General features: G+C 51.5%; 2 protein-coding genes across 2 annotated transcripts; both read left to right on the plus strand.

Moving 5' to 3' along the window:
• Positions 1–546: 546 nt before the first annotated feature.
• PFDN6 (prefoldin subunit 6) lies at positions 547–4,897 on the plus strand. Its single transcript, XM_033086990.1, has 5 exons — positions 547–642; positions 897–967; positions 2,191–2,261; positions 3,970–4,094; positions 4,752–4,897. Exons 2-5 carry the CDS (start codon positions 904–906, stop codon positions 4,849–4,851), a joined length of 360 nt encoding a protein of 119 aa, XP_032942881.1. The 5' UTR covers positions 547–642; positions 897–903; the 3' UTR covers positions 4,852–4,897.
• Positions 4,898–6,600: 1,703 nt separating this feature from the next.
• On the plus strand, positions 6,601–14,571 carry LOC117011565 (TAP binding protein). Its single transcript, XM_033086989.1, has 7 exons — positions 6,601–6,724; positions 7,839–8,027; positions 9,558–9,773; positions 10,496–10,749; positions 11,423–11,552; positions 12,779–13,090; positions 14,380–14,571. Exons 1-7 carry the CDS (start codon positions 6,697–6,699, stop codon positions 14,478–14,480), a joined length of 1,230 nt encoding a protein of 409 aa, XP_032942880.1. The 5' UTR covers positions 6,601–6,696; the 3' UTR covers positions 14,481–14,571.
• Positions 14,572–15,164: the final 593 nt, after the last annotated feature.

A 15,164-nucleotide genomic window follows, 5' to 3' on the forward strand; every position in this document is an offset into this window, starting at 1 on the left:
GCCGCCAGGGCCGCCGCCAGCAGCTCCTCGCCCTCGCCGCTGCCCAGCAGCCCCAGCACCGTCAGCCCCAGCGCCACCAGCGCGGCCTTCGCCGCCGTCCGCCGCCATCTCCGGCGCCTCGGGCCCATCCCGGAGCCGCCCCGGCCCCTCCGGCACCTCCAGGGTGCCCCAAAAACCCCAAAATCCCCCCAAAATCCTCGGTTGGGGGGGGCGCGCTCAGGGCGCCCCAGCGCCCAGGAGGGGGCGCGGCCAAGCAGCGCGCGAATCCCATATATGGAAATAAAGGGCGGGGTTTACGCTTGGGGGCGTGGTTTCAGTTGGGGTTGCGCGTGCGCAGAGTGGATGGGGCGTGTTCTGCAATGAGTGGTGTCCATATTTGGATCTAATGGGCGTGGCTTTGGGCAGTGCCGCGCGTGCGCAAAACGGATAAGGCGTGGTCTGGATGATGCAGATTCCATATATGGAGGTGGTGGGCGTGGTTTGGGGCGGTGCCGCGCGTGCGCAGAACGGATGGGGAAGTGGCCTGGAGCTCCCCGTTTCCATATTTGGGCGTAGTGGGCGTGGTTTTGGGCGGTGGCGCGCATGCGCAGAGCGGAGGGGGCGTGGCCTGGGAGCGTTGGGGCCGCGCGCGGAGAGAGGAGGGTGAGAAACGGGGAGGGGAAATTTGGGGGAATTTTGGGTGAATTTGGGGGAATTTTGGGGAAATTTTGGGGCTGGGACGGGTTTTGGGGTGGGCGAGGGAATTTGGGGGTCCTGGAGGGATTTTAGGGGGGGCACGAGGGGATTTTGGGGGGGTCCTAGAGGGGATTTTGGGGGGTCCTGGATTTTTTTGGGGGGGCTCTTAAGGGGTCAGGGAGGATTTGGGGGTGACCCCAAATTCCCCCTCCCCAAAAAAGCCCCCCCATGGCGGAGCCGCTGCAGAAGAAGCTCCAGGGGGAGCTGGAGAAATATCAGCAGTTACAGAAAGGTGAGAAACCCCCCAAAAAAACCCCAAAACAGCCCAAAAATCCTCTTTAAAAAAATCCCAAAATACCACAAAAATCCTCTTAAAAAACCCCAAAAATCCTCTTCAAACAGCCCCAGAAAAACCAAAAAAATCCTCTTCAAAAAACCCCAAAATCCCTAAAAATCCTCTTCAAAAAAATCCCCAAAACCCCCAAAAATCCTCTTAAAGAAAAACCCAAAAAACCCCAAAATCCCCGAAAAATCCTCTTAAAAAAACCCCGAAAATCCTCTTAAAAAACCCAAAAAAACCCCAAAACACCCCAAAAATCCTGTTCAAAAACCCCAAAAATTTTCTTCAAAAAAAACCCCAAAACACCCCAAAAATCCTCTTTAAAAACCCCCCAAAAAACCCAAAAATTCTCTTCAAACACCCCCAAAAAAACCCAAAATTCTTCTTAAAATGCTCTTCAGAAAACTCCCAAAAAACCCCAAAAAACCTCTTAAAAAACCCCCAAAAAACCCAAAACGCCCCAAAAATCCTCTTCAAAAAACCCCAAAAATCCTCTTCAAAAACCTCCCAAAAAACCCAAAAATTCTCTTCAAACACCCGAAAAAAATCCCAAAATCTTCAAAAAACCCCAAAATCTCCCCAAAAATTCTCTTTAAAAAAACCCCAAAATCCTCTTAAAAAACCCAAAAAACCCCCAAAACCCCCAAAAATCCTCTTCAAAAAACCCCAAAATCCCCCAAAAATCCTCTTAAAAAAAAATCCAAAAATCCCCAAAAATCTTCTTCTGAAAACCCTCAAATACCCCAAAAATCCTCTTCAAAAAACCCCAAAAATTCCTCTTCAAATAACCCCAAAATCCTCTTCAAAAACCCCTAAAAAAACTCTAAAAAACCCTAAAAATCCTCTTTAAAAACCCCCCAAAAAAACCCCAAAAAACCAAAAATTCTCTTAAAAAAAAACCCCCAAATCCTCTTCAAATAACCCCAAAATCCTCTTCATAAAACCCTTAAAAAAAACCTAAAAAAAGCTAAAAATCCTCTTCGAAAAAACCCCAAAAAAACTCAAAAATTCTCTTAAAAAAACCCCAAAAAAAACCCCCAAAAAAACAAAAATCCTCTTCAAAAAACCCCAAAAATCCTCTCAAACCCCTGTGGGTCCCCCCCAGATTTGGGGAGGGATTTTTGGGTTTTTTGGGGTTTTTTTTGGATTTTTTTGGGATTTTTTTCTCTCCCCAGAGCTGGGCCGGGCGGTGGCGGCGAGGCAGAAACTGGAGACGCAGCTGACGGAAAACAACATCGTGCAGGAGGTGGGGAACCCCAAAATCACCCCAAAAAACCCCAAAAAACAACCCAAATACCCCCCAAAATCCTCCCAAAAATACCCCCAAAAATCCCTCAAGAAACCCCAAAAATCCCCCCAAAAATCCCTCAGAATCCCCCAAAAATCCCTCAAAAAACCCCAAAAACTGATCCAAAAATCCCTCAAAAAAAATCCAAATATCCCCCAAAATTCCCTCAAAAATCCCTCAACAAAACCCCAAAATCCTCCCAAAAATCCCTCAAAAAAACCCCCTGCATCCCTCAAAAAACCACAAAAACTGATCCAAAAATCTCTCAAAAAAAACCCCAAAACTGCCCCAAAAATCCCTCAAAAAAACAACCCCAATACCCCCCAAAATCCCCCCAAAAATCCCTCAGAATGGCCCAAGAATCCCTCAAAAAAAACCCAAAACCTGCCCCAAAAATCCCTCATAAAAACCAAAAAAATCTCTCAAAAAAATCCCAAACCCCCCCAAAAATCCCTCAAAAAAATCCCAAAAATCCCTCAAAAAAACCCCAAAAACTGATCCAAAAATCCCTCAAAAAAAATCCAAATATCTCCCAAAATTCCCTCAGAAATCCCTCAAAAAAACCCCATGCATCCCTCAAAAAACCACAAAAACTGATCCAAAAATCTCTCCAAAAAAAACCCAAAACTGCCCCCAAAATCCCTCAAAAAACCCCAAAAATCCCCCCAAATACTCCCAAAAACCAGCCCAAATATCCCCAAAATCCCTCCAAAAATCCTTCAGAGTCCCCCAAAAATCCCTCAAAAAATCCCAAAAACTGCCCCAAAATCCCCCCAAAAACTCCCTCAAAAGCACCCCCAAAAATCCCCATTTTTCCCCAAAAAATCCTGTTTTTTCTCCCAAGAAAATCCCATTTTTTCCTCAAAAAAATTCCCATTTTTCTTAAAAAAAACCCTGTATTTTCCCAAAAAGAATCCCATTTATAAAAAATATAATTCCCCATTTTCCCTAAAAAAATCCCATTTTTTTCCAAAAAAAAAAACATTTCCCCCCCAAAAAAATCCCATTTTTTTCCCCAAAAATCCCCTTTTTTTCCAAAAAAATTTACCTTTTTTTCCCCAAAAATTCCCCTTTTTCCCCTAAAAAAATCTCATTTAAAACAAAAGAAAGCCCATTTTTAAAAAATCGCCCCCTTTTTTCCATAAAAACCCAATTTTCCCCCTAAAAAATCCAATTTTTTCCCCTAAAAATGCCATTTTCTCAAAAAAAATTCCATTTTTTCCCCCCCAAAAAATCCCACTTTGCCCCCAAAAAAATCCCATTAAAAAAAAAAAGACCTCTTTTTCCCCTAAAAATCCCCTTTTTTCAAAAAAAGTCCCCTTCTTTCCCCAAAATATCCTATTTAAAAAAAAAAAATTCCCACAATAATCCCATTTCCCCCCCTAAAAAAATCCCATTTTCCACCCAAAATCCCCTTCTTTAAAAAAAAAAAATCCCTTTTTTCCCATAAAAAATCCCCATTTTCCCTCCCAAAAAAATCTGATTTTTCACCAAAAAAATCCCATTTTAATCTCTAAAAAAATCCTGTTTTTTCCCCCAAAAATCCCAGTTTCACCCCAAAAAAAAATTTCTTTTTTTCCCTAAAAAATTCCAGTTTTCCCCTAAAAAAATCCCATTTTTTTTTCCCTCTTTTACCCAAAATTCTGTTTTTTCCCCCCAAATTCAGGAGCTGAACCTCCTGGACTCCTCCAATTCCATTTTCAAGCTGCTGGGGCCGGTGCTGGTGAGGCAGGAGCTGGAGGAGGCCAAAAACACCGTGGGGAAAAGGCTGGAATACATCCAGGGGGAGATGTGAGTTTGGGGAGAAAAATGGGATTTTGGGAAAAATGGGAAATTTGGGAAAAATGGGAAATTTGGGTGAAAAAAGGGATTTTTTAAATGGGATTTTTTGGGAAAAAAATGGATTTTTGGGGGGGAAAATGGGATTTTTTGGGGGGTAAAAATTGGATTTTTCTGGGGTGAAAAATGGGGATTTTGGGGGGAATGGGAAAAAAATGGGGGGAAAAAACAAATAATGGGAGGGGAAAATGAAATTTCCATTTTTCCCCCCAAATTTTGCATTTTTAACCCCAAATTTCCCATTTTTCACCCAAATTTCCCATTTTTCCCCCCAAATTTCCCATTTTTCCCAAAAAAATTTCCATTTTTCATCCTAGATCTCCATTTTTCACCATTTTTCACCCCAAAATTCTGATTTTTCCCCAAATAAATCCCATTTTTCCCCAAAAATTTCCCATTTTCCCCCCAAATTTCCCATTTTCCCCCAAAATTTTCCATTTTTCACTCCAAAATTCCCATTTTTCCCAAAACAATTCCTATTTTTCACTCCAAAATTCTGATTTTTCCCCAAAAAAATCCCATTATTCCCAAAAAAATTCCCATTTTCCCCCCCAAATCTCCCATTTTTACCCAAATTTTCCATTTTTCACCCCAAAATTCCCGTTGCAGGAAGCGCTACGATCAGCAGATGCAGGATCTGGAGCGGCGCTCGGAGCAGCAGCGGGAGCTCCTGGGGCGGCTCCAGCAGGAGCTGCAGGCCAAGCCCTGACCCCCAAAATTTTGGAAGTCCCAAAAAATCCCAAAATTCCCAAAAAAATTCCCATTAAATTCTGTAAAATTTCGATTAAATTCCGTAAAATTTCAATTAAATTCCATGAAACCGCCCCAAAAATTTGGAATTTTTTTGTGTCTCACAGTTTGGGGTTTTCCTGAACATCCCCCAAAATTTTGGGGACCCTCCATCCTCCAGAACCCCTCCAAAAAAACCCAAAAATCCGTGCAGAATTGGGTCCAAATCCCCCAAAATTGGGGAATTTTGTGCGCGGGGGGCAGGGCCTGACACCATAAATGGAAAAGGGGGCGTGACCTAATGCCAAGATGGCGATTGGGGCGGGGGCAGATTCCTAAAATGGAGATTTGGGGCGTGGCTATGTGCTAAACCGGAAATCCGGGGGGCGTTGCCATGTTACTAAACCGGAAATATGGGGAGGGCATGGTTATATTCCTAATATGGACATTTGGGCGTGGTCAGATTCCTAAAATGGAAATTTTGGGGTGGAGTTTTATTCCTAAAGTGGAAATTTAGGGGCGTGGCCACCGGCCCTACGTTGAAATTTGGGGTGAGGGCGTGGCCACAGCTCTGAGGGAATTTTTGGGGTCCCTGAGGGGAAAATTTGGGGGGGAATTTGTGGATTTTTGGGGCGGATTTTTGGGGAATTTTTGGGGAGAATTATTGGGACTTTTTGGGAAAATTGGGTGGGGGGGATTTTGGGGATTTTTTGTGAATTTTGGGAGAATTTTAGGGGAATTTTTGGGATTGTTTTGGGGATTTTTTTAATTAATTTTGGGGGGATTTAGGAGATTATTTTGGGGAGTTTTAGGAATTTTTAGGGGGATTTTTGGGAGAAATTTCGGGTATTTTTTGTGATTTTTTGGGGGAAAATTTTGAGGGAATTTTTGGAAATTTTTTAAGGAATTATGGGTACATTTTGGGGGAATTTTTTGGAACCTGGAAGGGAATTGAGGCAGATTTTTGGGAGGTTTAGGTGAATTAATTTTTTTTTTTAATTTTGGGGTGATTTTGGGTTAATTTTGGAATTTTTGGGGAGGGATTTTGGCGGTGGGCGTGGCCAAGGGCGCTGAGGGGAAAAATTTGGGGGGGAAATTGAGGGGAATTTTGGGGGTCTCTGAGGGGAATTTGGGCTCTGGGGGGTGTAGCCGAAGGTCCTGAGAGGGATTTTGGGGTGAATTTGGGGGATTTTGGGTTGAATTTGGGGGATTTTAGGGGATTTTGGGGATTTTTGTGACGGGGTTTTGGCGGTGGGCGTGGCCAAGGGCGCTGAGGGGGGGAAATTTGGGGGGGATTTGAGGGGAATTTGAGGGGAATTTTTGGGGTCCCTGAGGGAACTTTGGGCTCTAGGGGTGTGACCGAACCCCTTGAGAGGAATTTTGAGATGAATTTGGGGGATTTTGGGGTAAATTTGGGGATTTTGGGGATTTTGGGGAGGAATTTTGACGGTGGGAGTGGCCAAGGGCGCTGAGGGGCGAAATTTGGGGGGGATTTGAGGGGAATTTTTGGGGTCCCTGAGGGGAATTTGGGCTCTGGGGTTGTGGACGAACCCCTTGAGAGGAATTTTGGGGTGAATTTGGGGGATTTTGGGGTGAATTTTGGGGTGAATTTTGGCGGTGGGCGTGGCCAAGGCCGTGAGGCGGGAAAAACTTGGGGGGATTTTGAGGGGAATTTTTGGGGTCTCTGAGGGGAATTTGTGCTCTGGGGGTCTGGCCGAACCCCTTGAGAGGAATTTTGGGTTGAATTTGTGGGATTTTGAGGGATTTTGGGTATTTTTGGGGCGGGTTTTGGCGGCGGGCGGGGCCAGAAGCGAAAGCGAAAGCGATGGCGCGAGCGCGGCTCGTCCTGACGGGTGAGGAAGGGCGGGAAAAAAACCCCAAAATTTGGGACCCCCCGAAATCCCCCCGACCCCAAATCCCAGCGGGTCCCATCCCCCGAACCCCAAATTCCCGGGAAATCCCAAAAAAATCCCGGGAAATCCTCCTCAATTTCCGGGAAATCGCCCTCAAATTCCGGGAAATCCCCCCCAAAAATGGGATCGAACCCCAAATTCCCGACCCCAAAATCCCGGGAAATCCCCCCCCCAAAAAATTCGGATCGAACCCCGAAATTCCCGACCCCAAAATCCGGGAAATCCCCCTCAAATTCCGGGAAATCCTCCCCCAAAAGTTCAGATCGAACCCCCAAATTCCCGACCCCCAAATTCCGGGAAATCTCCCCCCAAAAATTCGGATCGAACCCCAAATTCCCGACCCCAAATTCCGGGAAATCCCCCCCAAGTTCCGGGAAATCTTCCCCAAAAAATTCAGATCGAACCCCCAAATTTCCCGACCCCAAATTCCGGGAAATCCCCCCCCAAAAAATTCAGATCGAACCCCCAAATTCCCGACTCCAAATTCCGGGAAATCCTCCCCCAAAAAATTCAGATTGAACCCCCAAATTCCCGACCCCAAATTCCGGGAAATCCTCCTCAAATTCCGGGAAATCCCCCCCAAAAATGAGATCGAACCCCAAATTGCCGACTCCAAATTCCGGGAAATCCCTCTCAAATTCCGGGAAATACTCCCCCAAAAAATTCAGATCGAACCCCAAATTCCCGACCCCAAACTCCGGGAAATCCCCCCCCAAAAATGAGATCGAACCCCAAAATTCCCGACCCCAAATTCCGGGAAATCCCCCTCAAATTCCGGGAAATCTCCCCCAAAAAGGAGATCGAACCCCAAATTTCCGACCCCAAAATCCGGTTTCCCTCCCCACCCCGGGACCCCCAAAATCTCCCCCCAAAACCCATCTGGGTACCCCAAAATCCCTCTCAGAACCCCCAAATTCCTTCCAGCACTCCCCAGGACCCCCCAATATTCCTCCAAGACCCCCCAAAATCCCCCCAGGATCCCAAAAATCTCTCCAGGGTCCCCTCAAATCCCTTTTTTACCCCCCTAAATCCCTTTTTTTTTTCTTTTCCCCAGCTCTGTTCCTGTTTTGGGGGGGGGTCGCGGTTTTTGGGGACCCCCCCCGGGCCCTGCGCTGCCCCCTGCTGGACGAGAGGGGCACCCCCACCCCCCGGGGGGCCCTGCTGAGGATTCTGGGGGGTCCCGAGACCCCCCCGAGCCCCGAGACCCCCCGGGACCCCCTGGAGAAAAATTTCGATGTCAGAGGTGAGAGATGCCAAAAAAATTCTGGGGTTGGGGGGAATTTTTGGGATTTTTTGGGGGATTTTTTGGGATTTTTTGGGGGATTTTTTGGGATTTTTTTGGGGATTTTTTGGGATTTTTTTTGGGATTTTTGGGGGATTTTTTTTGGATTTTTGTGGGATTTTTTTGAGATTTTTTGGGGGATTTTCTGGGATCTTTAAGGGATTTTTTTGGGATTTTTGGGGATTTTTTGTGGATTTTTTTGGGATTTTTAGGGATTTTTGAGGGATTTTGGGGGATTTTTTGGGGGATTTTTTTTGGATTTTTTGGGATTTTTTAGGGTGTTTTGGGGATTTTTGGGGGATTTTGGGATTTTTTGGGATTTTTTTTAGGGGGGGGTATTTTTTGGGGGGATTTTTTGGGATTTTTGGGGGATTTATTGGAGATTTTTTTTTATTTTTTAGAATTTTTTTGGGATTTTTTTTGGGGAGTTTTGTGGGGTTTTTTTGGAATTTTTTGGGGATTTTTGGGGATTTTTGGGGGGATTTTTGGGGGATTTTTTGGGGGTTTTTGGGTTGTTTTGGGATTTTTGGGGGATTTTTTGGGGGATTTTTTTAGGGATTTTTGGGGGTTTTTTTGGGGATTTTTTGGGATTTTTTGGGATTTTTTGGGGATTGTTTTCAGATTTTTGAGGGATTTTTTGAGGATTTTTTTGGGATTTTTTTGAGATTTTTTGGATTTTTGGGGGGTATTTTTTGGGAGATTTTTCGGGGATTTTTGGGGATTTTTTTGGGACTTTGGGATTTTTGAGGATTTTTGGGGATTTTTTAAAAAAAATTTGAGGGGATTTGGGGAATTTTTTGTTAATTTGGGGGGGATTTTTAAATTTTTTTTAGGAACTTCTAGGGGAAAATTGGGGGGAACTTTTAAGGGGTTTTTTTTAAATTTTGAGGGTTTTTTTAGGATTTTTTAGTGGAATTTTTGAAGCATTTTTTTTAATTTTGGGGGAACTTTTAGGGATTTTTGGGAATTTTTCTTTTCAATTTTGGGCAGATTTGGAGAGATTTTTTGGGGGGGGGGTTAAGAATATTTAGGGTGATTTTGGGATGATTTTGGGTGATTTTGAGGGATTTTGGGGTGGTTTTGGGGTGATTTTCAGGGATTTTGGGGCAGATTTGAGGGATTTTGGGTCAGATTTGTGGCTCCTGATGGATTTTTGGGGTGGTTTTGAGGGATTTTGGGGGCAGATTTGAGGGATTTTGGGTCTGATTTGTGGATCCTGATGGATTTTTGGGGTGATTTTCGTGGATTTTGGGGCAGATTTGAGGGATTTTGGGGCGGATTTGAGGGATTTGGGGTGATTTTGAGGGATTTTGGGGTGGTTTTGGAGCAGATTTGAAGGATTTTGGGTCAGATTTGTGGGATTTTGGGTCAGATTTGTGGGATTTTGGGTCAGATTTGTGGGATTTTTGGGGCAGATTTTGGGGATTTTGGGTCAGATTTGTGTTTCTGGATTCTGGAATCCTTCTCTCACCCCTCCCCCTTTCCCCACAGACCCCTGGGGGGTCCTGGAAGGATTTTGGGGCCCCTCGGGGGAGCCCCCCCGGTGCGAGCTGAGCCCCACGGCGCCGCTGCCGCCACCCCCGGGCTCGGGGACGGCCCCAAAGTGTCCCCAGGGGACGCGCTGGTGGCTGCTGGCCCTGGGGACATCGGGCAGGGAGGGGACGGCGCTGCTGCAGGAGGGGGAGGGGGACACGGACAGAGTGACAGGTGAGGGGGACACGGGTGGCACCTGTGTCACCTGTGTCACCTGTGTGTCATTAATGTCACTTGAGTGTCATTGTCACCTGAGTGTCATTGCTGTCACCTGTGTGTCACCTGTGTGTCATTGTCATCTGAGTGTCATGGTTACGTATGTGTCACCTGAGTGTCACCTGAGTGTCATTGTCACCTGTGTGTCATTGTCTGCTGTGTCACCTGTGTGTCATTAATGTCACCTCAGTGTCACCTGAGTGTCACCTGTGTGTCATTGCTGTCACGTGTGTGTCATTGTCACCTGTGTCACCTCACATCCCCGGATCTCCCCCAATGCCCCCAATGCCCCCAATGTCCCCAGTGTCCCCAACGTCCCCAAATGTCCCCAATCCCCCCCAGTGTTCCAAATCCCCCAAATGTTCCCATTCCCCCAATGTCCCCAAATGTCCCCAATATCCCCAATCCCCCAAATGTCCCCAGTGTCCCCCAATGTCCCCAATGTCCCCAACGTCCCCAAATGTCCCCAATCCCTCAAATGTCCCCAATGTCCCCCAATGTCCCAAATCCCCCCCAATCCCCCTAATTTCCCCAATTTCCCCAATCCCCACAATGTCCCCAAATGTCCCCCATTCCCCCAATGTCCCCAAATGTCCCCAAATCTCCCCGATGTCCCCAATCCCCCCCAATGTCCCCAGTGTCCCCCACACCCCCCTAACCGCCCTCCCCTCCCCCCACAGCCTCCCTGTTCATCTCCACGCTGTCCCCCACCGTGCGGGGGCTCGTGGGGTCCCCCCAGAGCCTGCACTGCGCCCTGACCCCCGACCCCGGCCCCTTCACCCTCGAGTGGCTGCACCACCGCGACGGCGCCACCCGCCGCCTGCTGGCCTTCGACTCGGCCACCGCCCGCGTCACCGGCGCCGCCCCGGGGGTGCTGCTGCTGCTGGGGGGCCGGGACCCCTCCTCAAATTCGGGGGGAGATGTCGGGACACAGGTGAGGCTGGGGGGGAGGGGAGGGTGCAGGTTCTCGTGTGGCCACGGGGAGGCGCCACTGGGGGAGGGGGGTTTGGGTCCTCCTGGCCACCAGGGGGTGCTGTGGGCACACCAATGCTTTGGTCCTCCCAACCACCAGGGGGTGTTGTGGGTATGGAACTGCCATGGTCCTCCCACCCACTAGGGGGTGCTGTGGGTACAGAAATACTTTAGTCCTCCCACCCATTAGGGGGCGCTGTGGGTATAGAATGGCTTTGGTCCTTCCGCCCACTAGGGGGCGCTGTGGACACATGACTGCTTTAGTTCTCCTGACCACCAGGGGGCACTGTGGGCGTGGGGCCGCCATGGTCCTCCCGGCCACTAGGGGGCGCTGTGGGTATGGAAATGTTTTAATCCTCCCACCCACTAGGGGGTGCTGTGGGCACTGAAATGTTTTAGTCCTCCCAGCCACTAGGGGGTGCTGTGGGTATAGAACTGCCATGGTCCTCCCGCCCACCAGGGGGTGCTGTGGGCACTGAGATGTTTTAGTCCTCCCGGCCACTACGGGGCGCTGTGAGTATGGAAGTGCTTTAGTCTTCCCAGCCGCCAGGGGGCGCTGTGGGCACAGAAATGCTTTGGTCCTCCCGGCCACCAGGAGGCGCCACTGACCCAGCCCCTCTCCTTGGTCCTCCCAGCCGCCGGGGGGCGCCCTGGAGCTGTCGGTGCAGCTGCCGCCGCTCTCGGTGTCTGACGGCGGCTCCTTCGTCTGCTCCGTGAGCACGGCCCGGGGACAGGTGCAGCAGGTGCTGCGGATGAGCGTGATGGGTCAGTGCTGGGGGAGACTGGGAGGGACTGGCAGGGACTGGGATAGAACTGGGACGGACTGGGAGGGACTGGGAGGGACTGGGAAGGTGTTGGAGGCCTCTGGGTTGGCTCCCAGTGCCTCCCAGTACGTCCCAGTCCCTTCTCTATGGCCATACTGGGCTGGGGTTGCTGTCTGGGGTCCATCTGGGACCAGTCCAGGCTCTGGTGGGCTCCCAGTTTGTCCCAGTTTATCCCAGTTTATCCCAGTTGATCTGTGCCCTGTCCCCAGTCTATCCCAGTCTATCCCAGTCTATCCCAGTCTATCCCAGTTAATCCCAGTCTCCCCCTGTCCCCAGCCCCACCCCAGGTGTCCCAGTCTATCCCAGTCTATCCCAGTTTATCCCAGTCTATCCCAGTTAATCCCAGTCTCCCCTTTCCCCAGCCCCTCCCCAGTCTATCCCAGTTAATCCCAGTTTACCCCAGTTAATTCCAGTCTCCCTCTGTCCCCAGCCCCTCCCCAGTTTATCCCAGTCTATCCCAGTCTATCCCAGTTAATCCCAGTTTCCCCTGTCCCCAGCCCCTCCCCAGGTGTCCCAGTCTATCCCAGTCTATCCCAGTCCATCCCAGTCTATCCCAGTCTATCCCAGTTGATGTGTCCCCTGTCCCCAGCCCCCCCCAGTCTATCCCAGTCTATCCCAGTCTATCCCAGTTAATCCCAGTTTCCCCTGTCCCAGCCCCTCCCCAGGTGTCCCAGTCTATCCCAGTCTATCCCAGTCTATCCCAGTGCTCCCAGTTGATCTGTCTCCTGTCTCCAGCTCCCCCCCAGGTGTCCCAGTCTATCCCAGTTTACCCCAGTTAATCCCAGTTTCCCCTGTCCCCACCCCCTCCCCAGGTGTCCCAGCCCCACCCCAGTTTATCCCAGTCTATCCCAGTCTATCCCAGTCTATCCCAGTCCATCCCAGTGCTCCCAGTTGATCTGTCCCCTGTCCCCAGCCCCCCCCCAGGTGTCCCAGTTTACCCCAGTTAATCCCAGTTTCCCCTGTCCCCAGCCCCCCCCAGGTGTCCCAGTTAATCCCAGTCTATCCCAGTTGATCTGTGCCCTGTCCCCAGTCTATCCCAGTCTATCCCAGTGCTCCCAGTTGATGTGTCCCCTCTGTCCCCAGCCCCTCCCCAGGTGTCCCAGTTTATCCCAGTCTATCCCAGTCTATCCCAGTGCTCCCAGTTAATCCCAGTTTCCCCTGTCCCAGCCCCCCCCCAGGTATCCCTGCTCCCGGCCCAGCTCCCCGCGGGGCTCCCGGCCGAGCTCCGCTGCGACGCCGTTGGCTTTTTCCCGCTGGACGTTGGGATCCGCTGGGAGCGCCGGGCCCGGGGGGAGCCGCGGCCGCTGGAGCCGAGCCCGGGGCTGGCCTGGAGCTCCGGGCACCGCAGGGCGGCCAACGGCACCTTCAGCCGCAGCGCGGGGCTGCGCGTGGCCCTGGGGACACCCGGGGACAGCTACAGCTGCCTGGTGACACACCCGGCCTGGGACCGCCCGCACAGGGTCACCGTGCACGTGGCAGGTCAGGGCTGGGGACGTTGGGGACATTGGGGACAGGGCTGGGGACACTGGGGACAGCTACAGCTGCCTGGTGACACACCCGGCCTGGGACAGCCCGCGCAGGGTCACCGTGCACGTGGCAGGTCAGGGATGGGGACGTTGGGGACACCTGGGGACATTGGGGACAGGGCTGGGGACACTGGGGACAGCTACAGCTGCCTGGTGACACACCCGGCCTGGGACCGCCCGCGCAGGGTCACCGTGCACGTGGCAGGTCAGGGCTGGGGACTTTGGGGACTTTGGGGACAGGGCTGGGGACATTGGGGACAGCTACAGCTGCCTGGTGACACACCCGGCCTGGGACCGCCCGCGCAGGGTCACCGTGCACGTGGCAGGTCAGGGCTGGGGACATTGGGGACATCAGGAATGGAGCTGGGGACATTGGGGACACACCTGGGGACTTTGGGGACAGGGCTGGGGACACCTGGGGACATTGGGGACACACCTGGGAGACAGCTGGGGACACCTGGAGACATCAGGAATGGAGCTGGGGACACTTGGGGACATTGGGGACACACCTGGGGACACTGGGGACAGGGCTGGGGACACCTGGGGACATTGGGGACACACCTGGGGACACTGGGGACAGGGCTGGGGACACCTGGGGACATTGGGGACAGGGCTGGGGACACCTGGGGACATTGGGGACACACCTGGGACAGGGCTGGGGACACCTGGGGACATTGGGGACAGGGCTCAGGACACCTGGGGACATTGGGGACAGGGTTGGGGACACCAGTGACAGGGTTTGGAGGGTCTCAGGACACCAGGATTGGAGCTGGGGACACCTGGGAACACCTGGGACAGGGTTGGGGACACCTGGGGACATCAGGAATGGAGCTAGGGACATTTGGGACATGGTTGGGGACACCTGGGGACATTGAGGATGGAGGTGTGGACACCAGAATGGGGTTGGGGACATCAGGGACAGGACTGGGGACAGGGTTGGGGACACCAGTGACAGGGTTTGGAGGATCTCAGGACACCAGGATTGGAGCTGGGGACACCTGGGGGCACTGGGGACAGGGTTGGGGACATTGAGGATGGGGTTGGGGACACCAGAATTGGGTTGGGGACACACCTGGAGACACTGGGGACATTGGGATGGAGTTGGGGACACTTGGGATGGAGCTGGGGACATCAGGAACGGGGCTGGGGACACCGGGGCTGGGGTCAGTGCCACCAGAACGGGGTCAGCGCCACCCGGGGGTGTCCGTGATGTGTCCCCAAATGTCCCCAATGTCCCCACAGGTGACAGCGGGCCCAGCGTGGAGGACATGGCGGGGATGGCCCTGGTGGCTTTTGTCATCGGGGGGCTCTGCCTGCGCCTGTGGCCCCCGGAGGGGAGGTGACACCGGCTGTCCTCGATGTCCCCAAATTTCCTCAATGTCCCCAAATGTCCCCAAAATAAACGGGGTGGTGACATTCCCACCGCCAACAAACCGATGTGTCCCGAGTTTTGTCCCCAAGGGTCCCTTTAAGGCCCATTCCCGCGCTCCCATTTTAGCCCCGCCCCTTTTCCCACGCTTCCATTCATAATTTCTGCTCAGGCCCCGCCCCCTTTCCCACGCCCCCATTCATTTTTTTTTGCTGCCTGCCGGGCCCCGCCCACATTCATTGTCTCCCAAATCGGCCAAACACTCCAAAATCCGTATTGAAAAACACAAATCCAGGCTGGAGAACGCTCAGAGGCTCTGCTTAGACACATCGCTGCCCCGACCCGCGACAGAATACCGCGACAGAATATCGCGACTGAATCCACGGCGCCATCTTGGGGACGGCTCCTTCATCCCACTCAAATCTCGCGATATTGCACCCGAAGCCACGCCGCCATTTTTGTTATGGGCAGATTTCGCCCTTAGGTTGTGTCCGTTCCCTGCGTGAAATCTCGCGATATTTCGCCGCGAAGCCGCGCCGCCATCTTTACTACGGGCGGATTTTGCCCTTTTGGCCTCGCCCCACTTCCCGCGGGATCTCGCGAGATCTCGCTGTGCCACGTTCCCGGGCTTTTGGAGGTAACGGAGCCTCCCCGAGCG

This window comes from Catharus ustulatus, unplaced genomic scaffold, assembly GCF_009819885.2.
Source record: "Catharus ustulatus isolate bCatUst1 unplaced genomic scaffold, bCatUst1.pri.v2 scaffold_93_arrow_ctg1, whole genome shotgun sequence".
Taxonomy (NCBI): Eukaryota; Metazoa; Chordata; class Aves; order Passeriformes; family Turdidae; genus Catharus; species Catharus ustulatus.

Coding starts and splice junctions, on each gene's coding strand:
- PFDN6 (XM_033086990.1), top strand. CDS start 904: ATGGCGGAGCCGCTGCAGAAGAAGCTCCAGGGGGAGCTGGAGAAATAT. Junction 968..2,190: donor ATATCAGCAGTTACAGAAAG/GTGAGAAACCCC, acceptor TTCTCTCCCCAG/AGCTGGGCCGGGCGGTGGCG. Junction 2,262..3,969: donor AAAACAACATCGTGCAGGAG/GTGGGGAACCCC, acceptor CCCCAAATTCAG/GAGCTGAACCTCCTGGACTC.
- LOC117011565 (XM_033086989.1), top strand. CDS start 6,697: ATGGCGCGAGCGCGGCTCGTCCTGACGG. Junction 6,725..7,838: donor AGCGCGGCTCGTCCTGACGG/GTGAGGAAGGGC, acceptor TCTTTTCCCCAG/CTCTGTTCCTGTTTTGGGGG. Junction 8,028..9,557: donor GAAAAATTTCGATGTCAGAG/GTGAGAGATGCC, acceptor CTTTCCCCACAG/ACCCCTGGGGGGTCCTGGAA.